The sequence below is a fragment of the Nematostella vectensis genome, unplaced genomic scaffold (assembly GCF_932526225.1).
Source record: "Nematostella vectensis unplaced genomic scaffold, jaNemVect1.1, whole genome shotgun sequence".
In the NCBI taxonomy this organism is placed as follows: Eukaryota; Metazoa; Cnidaria; class Anthozoa; order Actiniaria; family Edwardsiidae; genus Nematostella; species Nematostella vectensis.
This window is the reverse complement of record NW_026019269.1, coordinates 2,702-21,264: the sequence shown is the minus strand read 5'-3', so window position 1 is coordinate 21,264 and position 18,563 is coordinate 2,702. Positions and strand designations below refer to the sequence as shown.

At 46.5% G+C, this 18,563-nt stretch overlaps 3 protein-coding genes across 3 annotated transcripts; 2 read left to right on the top strand and 1 right to left on the bottom strand.

The window, feature by feature from the left end:
- Window positions 1-827: 827 nt before the first annotated feature.
- On the top strand, window positions 828-4,233 carry LOC116606599 (arginine/serine-rich coiled-coil protein 2-like). The gene is made up of 3 exons (XM_048723188.1): window positions 828-1,051; window positions 1,544-1,749; window positions 2,281-4,233. The coding sequence occupies exons 2-3, from the start codon at window positions 1,654-1,656 to the stop codon at window positions 2,551-2,553; spliced, it is 369 nt and encodes a 122-aa protein (XP_048579145.1). The 5' UTR covers window positions 828-1,051; window positions 1,544-1,653; the 3' UTR covers window positions 2,554-4,233.
- On the top strand, window positions 3,281-3,922 carry LOC125560855 (early nodulin-75-like). The gene has a single exon (XM_048723189.1). The coding sequence runs from the start codon at window positions 3,281-3,283 to the stop codon at window positions 3,920-3,922; it is 642 nt and encodes a 213-aa protein (XP_048579146.1).
- LOC116620196 (uncharacterized protein CXorf65 homolog) lies at window positions 4,119-7,798 on the bottom strand. Its single transcript, XM_032385868.2, has 5 exons — window positions 7,630-7,798; window positions 6,970-7,056; window positions 6,451-6,567; window positions 4,809-4,883; window positions 4,119-4,514 (listed from the first exon to the last, which is right to left on the bottom strand). Exons 1-5 carry the CDS (start codon window positions 7,655-7,657, stop codon window positions 4,276-4,278), a joined length of 546 nt encoding a protein of 181 aa, XP_032241759.1. The 5' UTR covers window positions 7,658-7,798; the 3' UTR covers window positions 4,119-4,275.
- Between the last annotated feature and the right edge of the window lie 10,765 nt (window positions 7,799-18,563).

Genomic DNA, 18,563 nt, shown 5'->3' with positions numbered 1-18,563 from the left:
AAAGTACGTATGACAAGGCCTTTAAAACGCACGATTCCTGGAATCAATACCGCCGCGCGCACAACCAAGTAGTGCATTTAATAATGCTATAAAAACAACATTGAAAACCCTAAAAACTTATGGAAAAAAATTCTTAATATTTCGCCTTCTAAATCTAATAATAATAATAATTTTTCTTTTGTTTCTTCTTCTGGGCGTTCTACAAGAGCCGCCACTACAAATAATCTTGCGCTGCCCCGTCCTAGAACGGATTCCGGCAAGCTAACTTTCACCTTTTCTGTTGTGTCTTTATTTAACTCTCTTACCCCGGAATTGAAAAGGCTCGCTACTTCCTCCTTTTTTCCGAATTTGTCGCTTGTGTTTAAGAAAAACCTTCGCAAAGTTTTTTTTTGCCTCACCTAAGCCACGTTTCGCACCTCGAAGAACTTTTTTGCTATTCTTGCCGCTTTTATTTGAACTGTCGATGTGCTCGAGCTTCACGTGAAGCTTGCTTCATCATGTACATGTTTTTGTCATCTGTAATCCATGTTTGTACATTTTGTTGTGTTTGTGGCTGTCTTTGTAGCACAGTTTCAAAGTATCTAGTTACAGTTTCTTAGTCTAGTAATATTTTTGTTTAGTTCACATTAGTCTAGAGTTGCTTTTGATTGTAATATGATCAACTATGTAAATATTTTTTTATAATCTAGTATAGTATATTTTAGGAGGGCCATGGGTTAGAAAACTGTCAAAAGTTATCAAGCTATAAAGTTTATTGTATTGTATTGTAAATGGCTGTCTATGAATTACTGCTCTCATCATTGTTCTCTCAATTTTATGTTCTAACTTCTTTTGATTCTCTGTTATCTATCCATCTTAGACCGTGACCGTGACCGTGATCGTGATCGGGACCGATATGACCGTGATCGTGGAAGGCGTGACAGCGATCGCGATCGCTATGACCGTGACAGGGGACGGCGTGACGGTGACCGCGACCGCTACCGTGATGACAGGAGGGGAAGGCGTGACAGATTCCGACGTTCACCTGGGCCGTGCACACCTGTGGTCAAAAGTAAGTCAATGTTTTTAAACCTCTCCGCATTTTTCTTTAATTTTTTAACAGTACCGGAATAGCAATCCTATCGAAAGCTAAAGTGACGAGATTTCTTGTATTTTGACAAGAAAATATCTACTAAAATAGGTTATGTTTGCCCCCTCGCAACACCTTAATAAATCCCGTGCAGTATGTCTGTCTTATGAACGCTGGAGAGTATTGTCTTTCCTGTCAGGCATAAAAGGTCTCTTATCTTCATTATTCAAACTATCAACAACAACCATCATGACCCAGCGGACAATGCCCTGATAGATTGACCACGCGTCAAGGGGACTATCGGCAAAATTACTCCACACGAGTACATGCCAGCACAGCGCCAGCAAGCAGCATTAGAGTCAACACCTCAGGGGATCAGATAGCTGGTGCTGTTTGTACGTTTTTTTGAAAATGTAAACCAAATTATTCCTACACAAAATATGTCTCCACGTTGAATTCTCTCTTATATCGCAGCCCCAGCTGTTCCCGTTCGCGCGCCCACATCAGAAGAGGTCCAAGCGAAACTAGCGGCGCACGCAGAGGTCTTGCGCCAACAGGCTCAGACCCAGGCCAAAGCAATCAACATGCCCGGCTACCTGAACCCTGCGGTGGTCAACCCTCAGCAGTACAAAGTGCAGCAGGAGAAGAAGAAGTTGTTATGGAGCGGCAAGAAAAAAGAGGTAATGAGGCACAACAACTGAGGAACATCCTCATTTATTGACAAGAAAAATGCCTAAAAACAAAGTCTTTTAGTGCTCCACATGCACCTGGTTGTTTTATTATATAAACACCAACTGCTCCTCGCACTTTGCAGTTATGAGTCAGATTTATTGTGTAAAAACTGTGACAGCGTATCCAGCGGTTCTTATGCGTCCACGAGGGACGGGACCTCGTGATTGACGTACTTATGCGAGAAGACGAAGGGCTTACAGTCCCAAATGTAGAGAGGTTTTTACATGCTCAATGATATAATATCTACTCGATAAAAAAACATAAACAAACTGTCCGTAGCGTTGAGCCATAGGGGTTTTCTCAAAGAGGAGATAGTAAGGGTTGGATGGATTGATAAAACTGCCCCATTCTGTTTAGTATGGGAAAACTGAGCTTAGGGTGGATTGGTAAAACTTTAAAGTGCCCCATTCTGTTTAGTATGGGGAAACCAAGCTAAGGGTGGATTGGTAAAACTTTAGACTGCCCCATCGTGTTTTCAGGCAGCTGCTCCCCCAGGTCAGTGGAGCGCGGCAAGCTACACCTCCGAGATGGACCCCAAGTTCCGCCGACTGATGGGTATCAAGGGGGGAGAAGCGCAAGACTCTCAGCTAGAGAGTACTCCCGCAGCCGCCAAGCCTGAAGGCCAAGGTCAGAGCGAGCTCCTGCACAACCTTGAGATTGAGTTCGAACGATCACGTGCCTTTCAGCTGTCGCGAGGTGCTGGCGGAAAAAGCGGCATAGGGCTCGGCTACCAAGGACCCAAGTTCCCATGATACTTTATGCTAGCGGTATACCTTATAGGGCTCGGCTACCAAGGACCCAAGTTCCCATGATACCTTATGCTAGCGGTATACCTTATAGGGCTCGGCTACCAAGGACCCAAGTTCCCATGATACTTTATGCTAGCGGTATACCTTATAGGGCTCGGCTACCAAGGACCCAAGTTCCCATGATACCTTATGCTAGCGGTATACCTTATAGGGCTCGGCTACCAAGGACCCAAGTTCCCATGATACCTTATGCTAGCGGTATACCTTATAGGGCTCGGCTACCAAGGACCCAAGTTCCCATGATACCTTATGCTAGCGGTATACCTTATAGGGCTCGGCTACCAAGGACCCAAGTTCCCATGATACCTTATGCTAGCGGTATACCTTATAGGGCTCGGCTACCAAGGACCCAAGTTCCCATGATACCTTATGCTAGCGGTATACCTTATAGGGCTCGGCTACCAAGGACCCAAGTTCCCATGATACCTTATGCTAGCGGTATACCTTATAGGGCTCGGCTACCAAGGACCCAAGTTCCCATGATACCTTATGCTAGCGGTATACCTTATAAGGATCGGCTACCAAGTTCCCATGATACATTATGCTAGCGGTAAAAAGATATATGATTCTGTTCCGAGCGACCCAAGCCTCCATGATTCTTGATGTCATGGTGCAGACCAGTATAGCAGGTTAAGACTTCATTTCCAGGGGCCTAATTTCCCATGATGCCATGTTGCTAAGTGGTGCCGTCGGAACAGCGCAGCTTACTGTTCCCAAGGACCCCATTTCGCAAGGACCCCTATTCCTAAGGACCCCATTTCGCAAGGACCCCTATTCCCAAGGACCCCAATTTGCAAAGGTCCCAATTCCCAAGGACCCCATTTCGCAAGGACCCCAATTCCCAAGGACCCCATTTTGCAAGGACCCCTATTCCCAAGGACCCCATTTCGCAAGGACCCCTATTCCCAAGGGCCCCAATTCGCAAGGACCCCTATTCCCAAGGACCCATTTCGCAAGGACCCCTATTCCCAAGGACCCCAATTCCCAAGGACCCCAATTCGCAAGGACCTCAATTCCCAAGGACCTCAATTCCCAAGGACCCCAATTCACAAGGACCCCATTTCGCAAGTACCCCTATTCCCAAGGACCCCCATTCGCACTGACCCCATTTCCCAAGGACCCCAACTCGCAAGGACCCCAATTCCCAAGGACCCCAACTGGCATGGACCCCATTTCCCAAGGACCCCAATTCGCACGGACCCCAATTCGCAAGGACCCCAACTCGCAATGCCGTATGCCCCCGAACTCCCTTGTTGCCTCGCTTTTTGACGGGGCTATTACACCCCTTGGTGAGGAAATGCAATCGCACTGATTGATTACAAGTGTTTTTTTACACTCGTTACCTGTCACAATGCCGCGAGTTTTTTTTTCTTCTAATTTTCTGTTATGGATAGAATAGTCTTGTCTACTTTCTGGATTCCTTTTTAAATTGTATCTTATTTATTTAAAATGCCCCTGACACTGTTATAACTACCAGGAGAGTAGAGAGGGAGGAAGTAAATATTGAGCAAGTGGAAAAGTACTATTTTATTCGGTGTTTAGGTACTGAATAAATATATATCCATAGTTTTCTAAGCACGCTTATACTTAGAAAGATCAATAAAATATCAGTGTGTTATTAAACAATGTGAAATTTTTCAAGAACCTTACGGGAAGAGGGGCTCATTATCTAGTAGGCTTTCGTTGTCGCGTTTTGTTTTGATGGGAGGGCGTGGCACCCGATGTTTTATTTTTGGTCTTTGCTTGTTCGGTCTCGGACCGGATACGTCCGGCGCTGTTTCGCTGTCCGTTTTTACTGCGCACCCGGTTAGCTAAATTCCACATGGATTTCTTTTTGTGCGGCTTTTTGTGCTGACTTTTGATTAGTCTCGTTGGGGGCCTTTGAGAGAGGGCTTCTAGACGTGCTGTAAAATTAAAAAAAATGCGAATTGTTTTTTTTTGTGTGGTGCTTTCTAACTTTGGTATTATCCATTTTGTTGCACGGAAAGGTTATCACTAGAAGTCTCTTCCAACCCTTGATTCGTGTTCACGATGCTTTGCGCACCGTGCTTTCTGATAGACAACATGGGGCGAGCTATTAGCATACTAACCCAGCAGTTTCGGGTTGCTCAAGGCAACATAGGGCAAGCTATTCACGTACTTACCCAGCAGTTTCGGGTTGCTCAAGGCAACATAGGGCAAGCTATTAGCATACTTACCCAGCAGTTTCGGGTTGCTGGTTTCCAGGTCATTTAGCATTGAAGTATACGTCTTTGGATAGTCACCCAACCCCTCTGCAATTTTTATATGGTAGATAACCACGAGTATTAATAGAATACGTCAAATTATAGAATACATCCTAAATTTAGGCGTAATATATGATAATCGTAGAACACCAAAGTATTAATAGAATGCATTACAAATTATAGAATACATCTTCATAAATTATAGAATACATTCCAAATGTACTCATTCATGATGCAACAAAGCTGTACCTCGTGTATAATCTACCCATGATGCAACATAACTCTACCTCGTGTATAATCTACCCATGATGCAACATAACTCTACCTCGTGTAAAATCTACCCATGATGCAACATAACTACCTCGTGTAAAATCTACCCATGATGCAACATAACTCTACCTCGTGTATAATCTACCCATGATGCAACATAACTCTACCTCGTGTATAATCTACCCATGATGCAACATAGCTGTTTCTCGTTTATAATCTACCCATGATGCAACACAACTCTACCTCGTGTGTAATCTACCCATGATGCAACATAGCTGTTTCTCGTTTATAATCTACCCATGATGCAACACAACTCTACCTCGTGTGCAATCTACCCATGATGCAACATAACTCTACCTCGTGTATAATCTACCCATGATGCAACATAGCTGTTTCTCGTTTATAATCTACCCATTATGCAACACAACTCTACCTCGTGTGTAATCTACCCATGATGCAACATAACTCTACCTCGTGTATAATCTACCCATGATGCAACATAACTCTACCTCGTGTATAATCTACCCATGATGCAACACAACTCTACCTCGTGTATAATCTACCCATAATGCAACACAACTCTACCTCGTGTGTAATCTACCCATGATGCAACATAACTCTACCTCGTGTATAATCTACCCATGATGCAACATAACTCTACCTCGTGTATAATCTACTCATGATGCAACACAACTCTACCTCGTGTATAATCTACCCATGATGCAACATAACTCTACCTCGTGTATAATCTACCCATGATGCAACATAACTCTACCTCGTGTATAATCTACCCATGATGCAACACAACTCTACCTCGTGTATAATCTACCCATAATGCAACACAACTCTACCTCGTGTGTAATCTACCCATGATGCAACATAACTCTACCTCGTGTATAATCTACTCATGATGCAACACAACTCTACCTCGTGTATAATCTACCCATGATGCAACAGGGGGGAGGGGGGTCTGATGTGTAGTGGTACCTTCCGGACCTTGAAAAGTGGCTTTGGTGAGCAAAGGTCTCCTCTCTGTGCGGCTTGAGAACCTTGTTTATACCCCTCCCCTTCATCCTAACCGTTTACGACCTATCTATCTTGACAATTGCACGAAGGTCTCTCTATGCTTGATAGCCTATGTAAACCCCCCTCTCCCCATGTTCCGTTTACCACCTGTCTATTTTGACAATTGCACAAAGGTCTTTCTATGCTTGAAAACCTATGTGTACTCCCCTCCCATGTACCGTTTACCAACTTTCTATCTTGACAATTGCATGAAGGTCTCTCTGTGCTTGAAAGCTTGTGTATACCCCCTCTCAACCGTTCATCCTAACCGTTGACCTACTTTCTATCTTGACGAGCACGAAGGTCTCCCTGGGCTTAAGGACTTTGTGGGCATACTGGTGGAGATAGTCCGGCAGATTCTTTAGATCCCCTTCCTCGTCTGACAGGTCTAGGGTTACTATGAAATCAATCAATCGATCATTTATCAACCAACAGTTTATACACCTATTTCAATTAAGGTTGACTCTTAGAAAATGGAAAATGATGAATGCCTAGAGCACCACTGGTTAGGGAAAACAAGTCTTGTATCTTAATAACATTCAGTGAGGCTAAATTCCTCCTGTAGCTAGGGCCATGTAATGAATGAACCCATTTTTAATACAAGAAGACATTATCATCGGCCAAACTTTGTTCCATTTTCCAATTTCTTATAGTCAAACTTAATTGAAATAGGTGTATAGCAGTTTTGCAGGCGATGCCCTGAATTTCAGTGCGTATTAGTGTTATGAATTACAACGGGGAAACGGTTATCAGCTCGCTGCACGGATAAGTACCATTTCACTTTAATTGGGTATCTCACCTCCCCGCTGACAACGACACCGTCGTCTAATGTTCTCCAGTAGATTTTGGGTGACAAAGTTTGGATTGAAAAGCTCGTCCTCGTCATCTGAGATCATAAAAAGAAACGGATAAAAAAGCATGCTGCCACCATAGAAGACCTGCTTGAAAAACATTTTTTCTGTCTTAAATCTGAAGGTAGGAATCGAAAACAAAAACAATCAACATAAACTAAACAGCAACATCTGTAGTCGAATCCTACCAACTTGAGCCTTTAAGGAAGGTCATCACGACACTAAAGATGTATAATAGAGATGTTTGAGCGAGTTGAAGTCTTCAAGTTTTTCAGGTTTATAACCAGTTCTTTCAGTTTATAAAAGCTACCTCCATCAAAAGATGGAAAAATAAACATAAATATTAGTTAATTGAGGGGATTAAGCGGGCAAGACTACATGAAGGAATGCTAATATTATGATTTGCATGTAAAGAGTTTGATGTGACAGAATCTAGGTTTCACGTTTCTCTCGTTTCTATTATGTGTAGTGTATGTTTACTCAAATATTTAATAATCAATTCGATAGGTTGCTGGTAGCTGTTCTGCCGCCCATCATCTGTGGACACTTAGTGCCTATCGTTATTTATGATGATAACATCGTTTCATTATTATATTATTGATCCTTACCTCCAAATCGGACAGTAATAAACGCCATACAAAGTACAGCTTCAGAAAACCTAGATGTAAGGAATATGTCGATTTGTCTGCCCGTGATCGCTGTCAACAAAACATTTGCAATTAAATAAACTCAGAAAAATAAACCGACCTCGAGGGAAATAAAAACAACTCATTAATTGTGCAAATGACCGTCGTTTGATACGCAATGTTTTGTCAAACGCCGATACAATCAAAAGGCTTTATACACAATAGAGGTGTCGTGTTTGAGAAATATTAAAGAATAAGCATTTCTCAATATGGTGTATAAACATATAGTTTATAGAGTGGTGTGATATAAACAACAGATATGAAAACGATAAAATAGGAGTAAGGTAATACTTATTTTTTGTTAACAACACAAGGCTCTTAAGTGACTGATTTTCGGTTGAGAAACGGAACGTTTTTATTTTGGGAGTTATTTAAGGCTGAAAATATTTTTAATGATGTTCTTTAATTTCAGTGTACATGAAGATATTATACCCAACTAGTCACATAAATGGTCAATAGAACAAGAACAAGGTTTTTATTCTACATTGTAGTGTCGAGGGGTTGATGAAGGACTAGCCGTCCACCTGGCGGGAGGTGCCAGTTTATTCCTCTCTATCTCACAACGTGAGAGAAGAACATGAACAGATGACTCGGAATACACCCTTTCCCTTTTTGTATGTTTTACACAGAGCGGCCTGTCCTTTTTGCGGTACAGCAGTGCAATTTGTTTTTCCTTCACAACCTGTATATTTAAACTGGTTTTGTTTAGAATGGACCACAAAGGAAAACCGCGTCCGTGCGGTAATTTTATAGTTTTGTTAACTATAGTTACCGTTATCAGTTTATGGGTTAAATATGACAAGTTTCATGTCAAAACATTACTATAATCACCACTAGCAGGGGCAGGAATGTTATTGGAATATTATTACAACACGTTGCCATTATTCATAACAGGGCAGTACTAAGGTTGGTGATTCTTTTACTTATTTCACGATATGCTGGATTAGCAGTAAGGTTTTGGCCATCTTTACAGGTTCAGCCTCTGCAGTTCGGACCTGGGGTGGGACTCCCCCTTGTCCAAAGGAGGTTGGGCGTTTTTCTGCCATCACCTTCGCTCTGGGCTGGTATTATGGTACTTAAGGCGACCTACTACCGTACCAGAAGTTTGACACCTCTCCACTTTGCGCTTTTGCTACACGGGCGCATTGCACTGATTTGTAGATATAAATGCATTACCAAGGAAAGATGAAAGTTCATATATGCTGAAATATTTCAAGGTAGTGCGTGGTCTCAAGATATGACGTCACCCTACCTAATCTAATACAATTAATGCTGCCTCCAGATCGCAAGTTCCAATGAAATAAATCCATGGAGCTTGAAGATACTATCGTTTTCCAATTGCGAGGAGATTTTGAACAATTTTCACTTTTGAATTTTTATTTTTGAGAAAATAAAGGATGTTGATTTTAGAGGTTTAATGCATACAATATTAACCCGTATTTCTTAGACCACCACAACTTCGCCCAGGGAAGTAAATTCGACAACCGACTTGTCTAGTGTTTTAATGCTTGATACCTATATTCTAAGAATTGATGCCAAAACCGATTGAAAGTTTTTTAGATCGCGAGATTTCTTTCTTAGAACGTTGATAATGCCTCGCCATTTAGAGAGCCACGACTTCATTCGGCGCTACAACAATAAAAGTGCGTCTAATATCCAATTCCCACGTACAATTTACTTTGATGTGTAAATTAAGGGGTCATTGAAAACCTCCTTCATATCTTTTTATTGTAACTAAACTACGCATGCAAGCTAAGTAGAATAACTAGGTTGTATGATTTAAAAAACTGCAGACAAGCTGTAGAATAACTAGATGGTATGACTAGAAAAAAAAAAACTACAAACAAGCTGTAGACTAACAAAACAGGCGTATTTTTTACGCCTCCGGTTACTACTCTGTTAGTAGTATCACTAGTATATTTGGTCAGGTTTTGGTCAGCTAGGGGAGGGGTGGTCAAGCTGGATTCTGATTGGTGGATATATGGTCAGGTGTGTGACGTCACAGGTGGTGTTAACCAATGGGAATGGAGATATCTGGTTAGGGGTGTGACGTCACGCGGGGTCGGGATTGGCTCCCGCGCGCGCGACAACACGGTGACGTCAGCGCGGGAAAGGATATAACGGTGCGACGTAGTGGGACGAAAGCTACCTCACACGCCTGAGAAAAAAAAGAATGTCAAAGACCTATGTAACGGATGTTGAGAAGAAAATGGCAGAGACACATATTACTAAGCACCATGGAGGAGAGCCAGAGACGAAGGAGAAGCGCCTAGTCAGGGAGGCACTGAAAGCGGAGAGGAGCTTGGAGAACCCTTGGGGTGAGAAAGAGCTCGAGAAGGAGGTGAATGTGGAGCTAGGGGCGTGGATGGAGCACGTGGGCGTGTGGGGTAAGGACTTCGACTGGGAGGAGTGGTCAAAGATAAGAAAGGAGGACGTGGCAGCGTACAAGGAGAGGAGCGCACAACGTGCGAAGTCGTTGGAGGAAGACTACCAAGCAGCACTGAGCAATGGAAGCGCCGCCACCTGCCGCTGCATGAACCCATTGGAGTGCATGGGGGTACCAGAACCCCAACGGATGGTCCGCCCAACCTTTTTGAACATCCCTAACATCCCTCTCAATATCCCCATCGACAAGGTGAAGAAGGAGGGTGAGACCGGTAAGAAAGGGGTGACGTTCGAGATGCCTGACGCCCGTGATGCCAACAAACTGGTGCAAGCCACCAATTTCTACGTCTACAAGGTGATGGCTACCGCCGTTGACGCACTCATGTTTAAGTCAGGTGCGAACGAGAGCTACTTCACAAACCCAGACCTCTATAGGCAACGCTGGGTCAAGTGTTTCGACCACGTTAAGTCGAAGGCTACTGACGCCATTTGGTTTGGTACCAAACTACTGAATACAGCGCTGAGGGTGTCCCAACCACCACATGGTATCAAGAATTATATTGGAGCGGTACTTGCTCTCCTCACCCCAGATGAGTTGATAGAGATGATGCAAGATTGGGTGGATGGCAATACGAACACACCAGAGCTGATAAGGAGGGGAGAGAAGACGAAGGAGGCTGTTTTTCACCTAATACGCCAGGTTGCCCTAGGCATAGTGGATACATACCCCTACAACGATGAGTAGGGTGTTTTTGTGAGAAAGAGAGGACACTAGTCTTATGCTTGTAGCAGTTTGTGCAATTTTTTAATAAAAAAAAAAGGATATAGTAAAGAGGGAGTTGTCTTGTTTACAAAATTACTTTTTTAGCTACCCCTTATCCGTAGTAAGTGTCCATTATCAGTCCTAGACTAAAGCGCTGGAACTCCTCTATCTCTTCTTCCGTTGGGAGGTGTGTGATCTGTGCGGGGGACTCTACGGAGTTCAGACGGCGTTGTACCACTGCGTCTATGTGGGCTCTGACCTGTTCGTAGATTCTTGGGTCTACAAAAGAGGGGCGGGAGGTTGGGCGGATTACCATACGCTCCATTATATTACGTACGTTGTTTGCTTCCATTTGTGACTGTACCTCTGGTCCTTGTTGCTCCGGGGGTTGTGGTTGTGGTGGTTGTGGTGGTTGTGGTGGCGTCAGGCGCGTCAGGCGCAAGCGTAGTCGCGGGAGAGGTGGATGTCCCCTACGCTGCAATAGGCTAAGTTGCGCCAGGTTCCGACTGGTTTCTTCGGTGCTTTGGGCCGTGGGTGCCCGTACCCGTATGGGTGATGGCTGTCTTCTGAGTTGTCTTATTCTTTGTAGGTTAGTGGGGAAGGGGCGTATTGTCCTCCCCCTGCGTAGGTTGTAGACAACTTGCTCACTGTCCCGTACATCGCTTGCAACCTGCAGGGGGAGTAATGTGTTAGTTGTGTTTTTTTACCCCAGCAACACCAATAGTAGTACTAGTAGTATTATTAGTGATCCCCCCACCGAGTTTATTATCCAAACTAGGCGTGTTAGTCGTTTATTATTCTCTTGTATCACCTGTTGCTCGTTGGGCGATGGTGTCCGTGTAGCTGCCTCTCTATCCACCTCTTCGGTTTCGTTGTTGTTGTTGTTGTTGTTGTTGTTGTTGTTGTTGTTGTTGTTGTTGTTGTTGTTGTTTTGGTAATCTGCACGTACTTGCATTAGGGCTTGGGCTATTTGTCTGGCACGATACCGTTGGAATCTGCGCGAGTGTTGTGGGTTGGCTGGTTGGTTGGCGTATAATACCCCTTCGTCGTCTTCCACCTCGTCCTCGTCCTCCCCATGGCGTTCAGCCCAAGTGGTGGGGGGGTTGAGTAGTGAGTGGAGTATTGAGTTGTCTTCTTCCTCCTCCCCCTCTTCCTCAGCCATCGTTTCGTCGCTCTCGAGGATACCATCGTTTTGTTCCGTGTAGTCACGGCTCCAGGGGTGGTCGCGTGCACACCATCCTATAGGGTCCTGGGCGTACCTCTCCCATAGAAAGTGGGAGTAAGGGGGCGGTGGTACCACAAAGGTGGCATCGTAGGTTTCCCAAACCCATTTACCGGTAGGTAAATCTAAGGCCCACGCAGCGTAGGAATCTTTGAAAGCATGGACGTAGGATTGCGGATGGAAGAGTGAGTCGTCCACGTTTTCCATGAAGGCAACCCTATCGCTTTCGTATTGGGCTCTTTTGTCGTGCCCCTCGGGGGGTGGCGGTGGTGTGATGTCCTCCCTGAGCCAATGGTACTCGTTATTGGCATCTACTTCCCAAAGCCACTCACCGTACTTAGTGATTTGGTTGTTGTATTGGTGGGAGAAGGTGCTTATGGAGCGGCGTGGGAGCAAGAGAGGGAGCTCGAAGTCGTGGCGGTCTTCCTTTTCGCATATTTTTTGGGCTATAGGGTCGCATTCCCTGCACAGTACCCCAATGAAGAAACGACTTCTGTAGTGGGCAGGGTAAAGTGCCATGAATTGTTTGAACCGGTCGAAGGCCGGTTGTATTTTGGTCTTCTCCTCCACGATGATTTGCTCCGCTGGGTGGTCTGTGTACGTGGGTTTAAAGTTACTGTCGACCCATAAGACCACCCCTCTTGTCGTATCTGGGAAGACGTACCTACAGTGTGGGCATGTGATACTTTCGGTGCGATGGGTATGTATCCATTTCCAGAAGCATTGTTGATGGCATGGTTGTCTACAACAGGGTAGACGGCTCAATAGGGTGAGGGATGTGTTACTGGTCTCCCTGTCGTCTTGGCAAATGATGCATGCCAACCTCTCAGAGTCGTTGGTGTCCTTTGCTAGTTCGCAGAACTTTTTGGTGAGAGGCTCTAGGTGGGATGTCCTAGCCATAGTTGTGCTAGTATGAGAGTATCTCAGGGTGAGTGCTGCAATTTATACGCTTGTGGGGTGACGTCAGCTCTGACGTTTTATGAGGAAGTGTGCTGTGATTGGCCTAGAGTTTTGGGTACTACTCTCTTATTGGTTTAGGTGTTTCTTTTGTGATATAACAAAGTGTGTGATTGGACAGTATTGTACATCGGTGTTGATTGGTTTGTGAGGGTGTTTCCAACCTATATATAAAAGGGTGAGGGTTTATTAACGCGTTTCTTTGTGCATCCATGGCGCCAGTGTGGGAGGAAGCTTTCACCTCGTTCGTCAGAGGGTGTTCGTTTGGGGTTGGTCTCTTTTTTGGCGCGCGTATCACTTTCTCCTTATTGTGTTGGGAATTTACGGAATGGCTACAGGGAAAGATCCCAGTGGAGAGCAAGAGAGTGGAAGATGGGTCAGTGGATGGGAACAGTGGGGGTTGATACCAGGCGTATTGGACTACACCAATTATGTACTGCGTGGGCCTTTCTACGACACGCTCCGTGGTCCCTTTGAACCATGTGTTGCGCAAGAGGGTGTCTTCCAGAGCATTACATGTATCCTCGACGAGGATGGGTTTTATGTGAATGGCGTGTTCCATTGCAAGGAGGTGGGGTTCTTTCATCACAATGACGAGGTGATTGGCAGACACTTCACCTTCCCTATGAGGTACAGCGAGCTCTCCCAAAAAGACAGGAGGGTAGCACGCTATGTCACGCAAAATGTCACAGGGCTGAAGTTTGACCTTACAGCTGGCTCCAGCATCCCTCACGCTGAGCTGGGGCGTGTCGTCAAAGGGTGGTACGATTTCTACGGCCAAGGGGGGATTGTTGGGTACAAGGGTGGTAGCTGCGAGCGCCGGCTCCTTATGGACCTTAGCATTCCTTTCGTGAACTTGGAAGTGTTTGGTTGCCCCAAGTACCAAGAGTTGCATGAGCACTACAGCAACATGCACGTGAGCTTTATGACGGGTGCTCACGAGAAGGCATGTGGACATCATCTTTACTCCGCCTTCTCCGATGCCCCCAAGCACTGCCCCAAGGCCGAGGTCTATCTGTTTGGCAAGTGGTTGAGAACCAACCAACGGCGTGTGTGCATGTTTACCGACCCTGAGAGCTGTCTTGAGTATGACAAACGGATGGAGTGCTATAACCTCCAAAAGGATGTAGAGGAGTGTAATAAGATATGGAAATGTACCCACCCTGTGTGTGGGGGCGCGGGCGTTGTAAGGGAGGGGGTGGGGGGAAAGAAGAAGAGCCTACTTGAACTAACTAGGACCTACTAGTAAGAGCTATCACAGTACACATGTATTAAGGTGTTTTTATTGCTATTAAAAAAAAAAGAGAACCATGCATTACAGCGTGTTGTTTTCCCCTTTCAAAGATCGTCCCATCTCTCTATTGTTTTTGCTATCTGTCTTCTCACACTCTCAGCTGACTTTTTGGCTTTTGGTTTTGTGGTCCTTGGTGTGCTATAGGGTGGCGTTGGTAAGGCCAGTTTGCTACGTGCGAAGGGTGTGCTTGGTGACCTGCTTGGCGGTGAGGGGAGGCCATAGGGGGACCTAAGTTGGGCATCAGTCTCTTTATCCCCACCCTTCCCACTGTCCTTGGCTTCTTGGATCCAATCTAACCATTGCATCAGCGCTGTGTTGTAGAGGCGTACTTTTACCTCCAATGGTAATGTTTTGTTGTTTAGGATCCTCTGTATATCTTTGTCCAGCCGTGCCACAATCTGCAGCTGTGGTGCCATGGTAACCTTCTCCTTGGTTACCAGTAGGTTTGCCATATGCTCAGGTACCAAGGCCATACGGTAGGCTCCCCCTTTTTGTGTCGACATGGTGACTATCTTGGGTAGACTGGGTGGTATGGTTACCCCTTGGCCTTATTTATATTTTTCCAATGAGTTTCTGGACCAGGGGTACCCCTGCGGTACCTCCTAGGGCACCTAGTAGGAGTGGGATAGCCCATCCCCCACGTTGGGTTACGAGCATTTTTTTCCTCTCCCTTGCTGGTAGTCTCTTGTTTGCTAGGGTACGTAGCCTGTGTTTGTGGGCGCTTAGTTTGCTCCGTTGTACTTTGCTGAGGGGGACGTTGCCTCTTAGCAGGTTGTGGGCAATCTCACCCAACGCGTTTACTTGCTCACCAGAGGCTTTTTTTAGGAGGTATTGTCTTGTTCTACCTTTGCTGGTAGAAAGGTCATTCAGGAACTTAGCGTTCCTCTTCAACCGGCGTGACATGGTGGAATGGTACCGATGGAGTACCTCCCCTTTTTTTATAGGGTAGAGCTACAACCATGCGGGGTCAATCCTATCCAATTCACGTCCTGTCACCCAGAGTTTCCGGTAACGCCCACCATGCTGTACCGTTTTACCAGCGTACACTCCCCTACGTGTATGTCTTCCCCTTTTGACGCGTGTAACACGTTTGGTGCGTCTTCTCGCGAAGCGTCCGCTCTTTCTCAATACCATGGTCGAGTGATTGGAGTCATTTACCCATGAGGGTTTTTACAGTATCGTACATAGCACCGATGTAATCTTGGGGCCCACGCTGCATACCCCTACCACGCTGCATACCCCTACCACGCTGCGTACCCCTACCCCTCTGTCTGTAGCGGCGGGGTCTGCCCCTTTTCTTACACACTCCCCTCCTCAACCTAGTACGTTGGGTCCTTCTCACGCGGCGTCCCATAGCGGAGTGGTGTAGTGGTGTTAGTCGTCCGCTATTTATCCTAAAGCGCTTTCCATTGGCTTAGTGGTACCCCAAGGAGGTGCCATTCTTTCCTGCCTCTACCACGCTGCGTACCCCTACCCCTCTGTCTGTAGCGACGGGGTCTGCCCCTTCTCTTACACACTCTCCCCCTCAACCTAGTACAACGGTTCTTGCTCACACGATGTCTCATAGTGGAATGGTGTTGTGGTGTTTGTCACTTGTTATTTACGAGTTTTTTCACACCCAAACGGACCTCCATGGTGGGTTATTTGCAGCACTGTCGACTCCACCAACACCGCCACCAACTTGTTGGTTGTCTACACGTTGGGTGGTGACGCACTTTGTTTTGGTGACATTGGTCCCATCTGCGCGACGTCTCTTTTGGGTGACGCACTTTCTTGTTGTTGTGGTCGCTCTTCCACCTCTCCCTCTTCCACCCCTCCTCCTCCCTCCTCTTCCACCACTACCGCCACTACCACCACTACCCCCACCCCCACCTCCACCTCCTCCACTTCCCCCAGCTCTGCGCCTTGACCCCCTACGAGAGGTACTCCTGGAGGGTGTGGAGGGTGTACGGATCGTGGAACCATGTGACCCTAGTGGTCTTATCGCTGAGAATGTGGTAGGTGACCCATAGCTCCCAGGCGGGCGTAACTGGCTTTGGTCCACCGTCGTATTGGCGATTGCAGTTGCTTCGGGGTTGGGTAGTGGGTTTGCACTACCCCAATCCAGGAATCGTTGGAGAACACCTCCCTGTGGTGGTGATTTCTTCTTATGATGAGTGCGCCCTGCGGCACTGGACGCCCGTTTTGGTGTCTTTACTTTCTTTTGCCGCTTTCTGCCAGGCTCACTGTATACTCTCCCGGGGGAAAGCGCTAGTGACGCATCCGATAGGCCTGAATAACCAGCCCAAGTGGGGGGTACCCCCAGGGGGGAGGTCGGTTGGGGTAGATTGGCTGGGGTCGATGATGCTATGGGAGAGAGTGGTGGGAGAGCTGTGTTGAGTGGTGTTGGTAGTGACGGGAGTGGCTGTGGGTGTGGTGATGATGATGATGATGATGATGCTGATGACAATAATGGCCCTGGCCCTGAGCGTTTGCTGCTGTACCGCGAGAGTGTTCGTGGTGCAAACTGGGTCCACGATCGCGGTGACGATGGTGGTGGTGTTGACGACTTGCTAGATGAGGAGAGGGGGGTAACTCCGCTAGGGGGTGTTGGTGGCTCCAACCCGAGGCGTTTGTTGTACCGTGCCTCAGCCCTATACCTGGCGCGGGTGTACTCCGCGGGCTTGCGCCTTGCGCTTGCCGTGGGTCGTATACGGGTCGCTGGGGTCCACCCTCCCCTTGGACCTCTTCCTCTTACGTTGGGCATCGCTGACTGATGTGGTACACCCATTCTCCCCCTCTATATATGCATCCTTACCTCTAGAGTTTTTGGGGAGGTAGGCGTACATGGGGGACTGCTCTGGTAGGATGTTGGAGCGGAGGCGAAGGTTGTCAGGGGTTGTTTGGTGGAAGTCGACCAACAGACAACTATAAGGGTCTTTAGTGGCTTGATCGTAAGCATCCATAACGTAGTCTAATTGTCCCGGGAACGCTTGCTGCGCTAGTGTACGTATCCCTAACTTGTTCCTAGGGTCCTTGAACAACACAAAGAAATGGCTATTGATCGAGGCGGTGCGTGATTTTCCCCCGGGGAATAGGTTCTGCGAGATAAATATAGTTGTGATGTCATGGTGGTGGGACTCTTGGGTGAAGATTTTCAAAGCCCTATCGATTTGGTCCATCAAGTCGTCTATGATGAGCAGACCAGGGGTGTCGTGCTCCCCAAACAGGTCAGTGACAGAGTCAGGCAGTCCTTGGTGGAACTCAACCCCTAGTTTTTTCTGCAGCCAATCGTACTTGGGTTGCCACTGCCCGTAACAACAAACTATTTTATGGAACCGTTTGTCAAAAGCCATAGGGGCTTGCCGTAGCAAACTCTGCACCCATGTAGTTTTTCCTGATTGACTTGGACCAACTACCATAATGGCACACGGGCAACGGAACCGTCGGTCCTCCATCCTGGGGTGGCTGAGGGATCTAGTGCCGTCCACTTTTTACCCTCACCAGTATATATAAGCGATAGGGGAATAATGAGTCAAGACACAGGGTACCCATTACATGTTTTTTTATTGTAGTGAACCACTCTACACTAGGGCCACATCCATAGGTTGTGATTGTTATAATTATTATTATTGCTATTGTTATTGTTACTATCACCTAGCACTAAATGGTGTTGTTTCACAGCACATTGGCGCCAAGGGCATCGCCTGCGTTGGGCACAGCCCCTACCAGCGCCATGACAAACTAGATCGTGCACAAACGAACACACTACTTGGTCGTTCCAATTATACTGACTACCAAACTTTGAGACGATCTCCCTTAAGGTAACTCCGCGGGTACGGTGGTACAGGAAGAATAGGCAATACTGTCCGCACACGGCTGAGTTTAAAGCTTGGAGACGGTGTGGGCTCGTCACCAGCCGGGGGCGCAAGGCGCAAAAGTCTGTCATTACTTTTCCGTAGGCCTCAGGACCAAACCCAAAACTGTCAAACCACTCGCAACGGTCTGGTGTGAAGAAGGCTGCTAGCCAGTGGGTACCAGGCCTGCCACTAGGGTCAGTGTTCATGATATATGCTGAGTAGCCATACCCATTCTCAGGGATAGTGGTTGGTAGAAGGTCCGAGGGGTACACCCCTTCGAACACAGGCTCTATATGACGGTCACGGAGGGCTATAGTCTCCAGCTCCTCCGTGGACATTGCGTCCTGTTGGAGGTCAGCATTCATGTCTCTTTTTTTTTTTTTTTCTTCTTATCCT

Bases quoted from the DNA above. Each gene is read 5' to 3' on its own strand.
- LOC116620196 (XM_032385868.2), bottom strand. From the start codon at position 7,657: ATGGCGTTTATTACTGTCCGATTTGGAG. The intron at 4,884-6,450 runs GTAGGTCAACGG...TAAAAATTGCAG, and splicing joins CGTGCTCGTCAAGATAGAAA to AGGGGTTGGGTGACTATCCA. The intron at 4,515-4,808 runs GTAAGTATGCTA...TTAATTTTACAG, and splicing joins CAGCAACCCGAAACTGCTGG to CACGTCTAGAAGCCCTCTCT.
- LOC125560855 (XM_048723189.1), top strand. From the start codon at position 3,281: ATGTTGCTAAGTGGTGCCGTCGGAACAGCGCAGCTTACTGTTCCCAAG.
- LOC116606599 (XM_048723188.1), top strand. From the start codon at position 1,654: ATGCCCGGCTACCTGAACCCTGCGGTGGTCAACCCTCAGCAGTACAAA. The intron at 1,750-2,280 runs GTAATGAGGCAC...TCGTGTTTTCAG, and splicing joins GGAGCGGCAAGAAAAAAGAG to GCAGCTGCTCCCCCAGGTCA.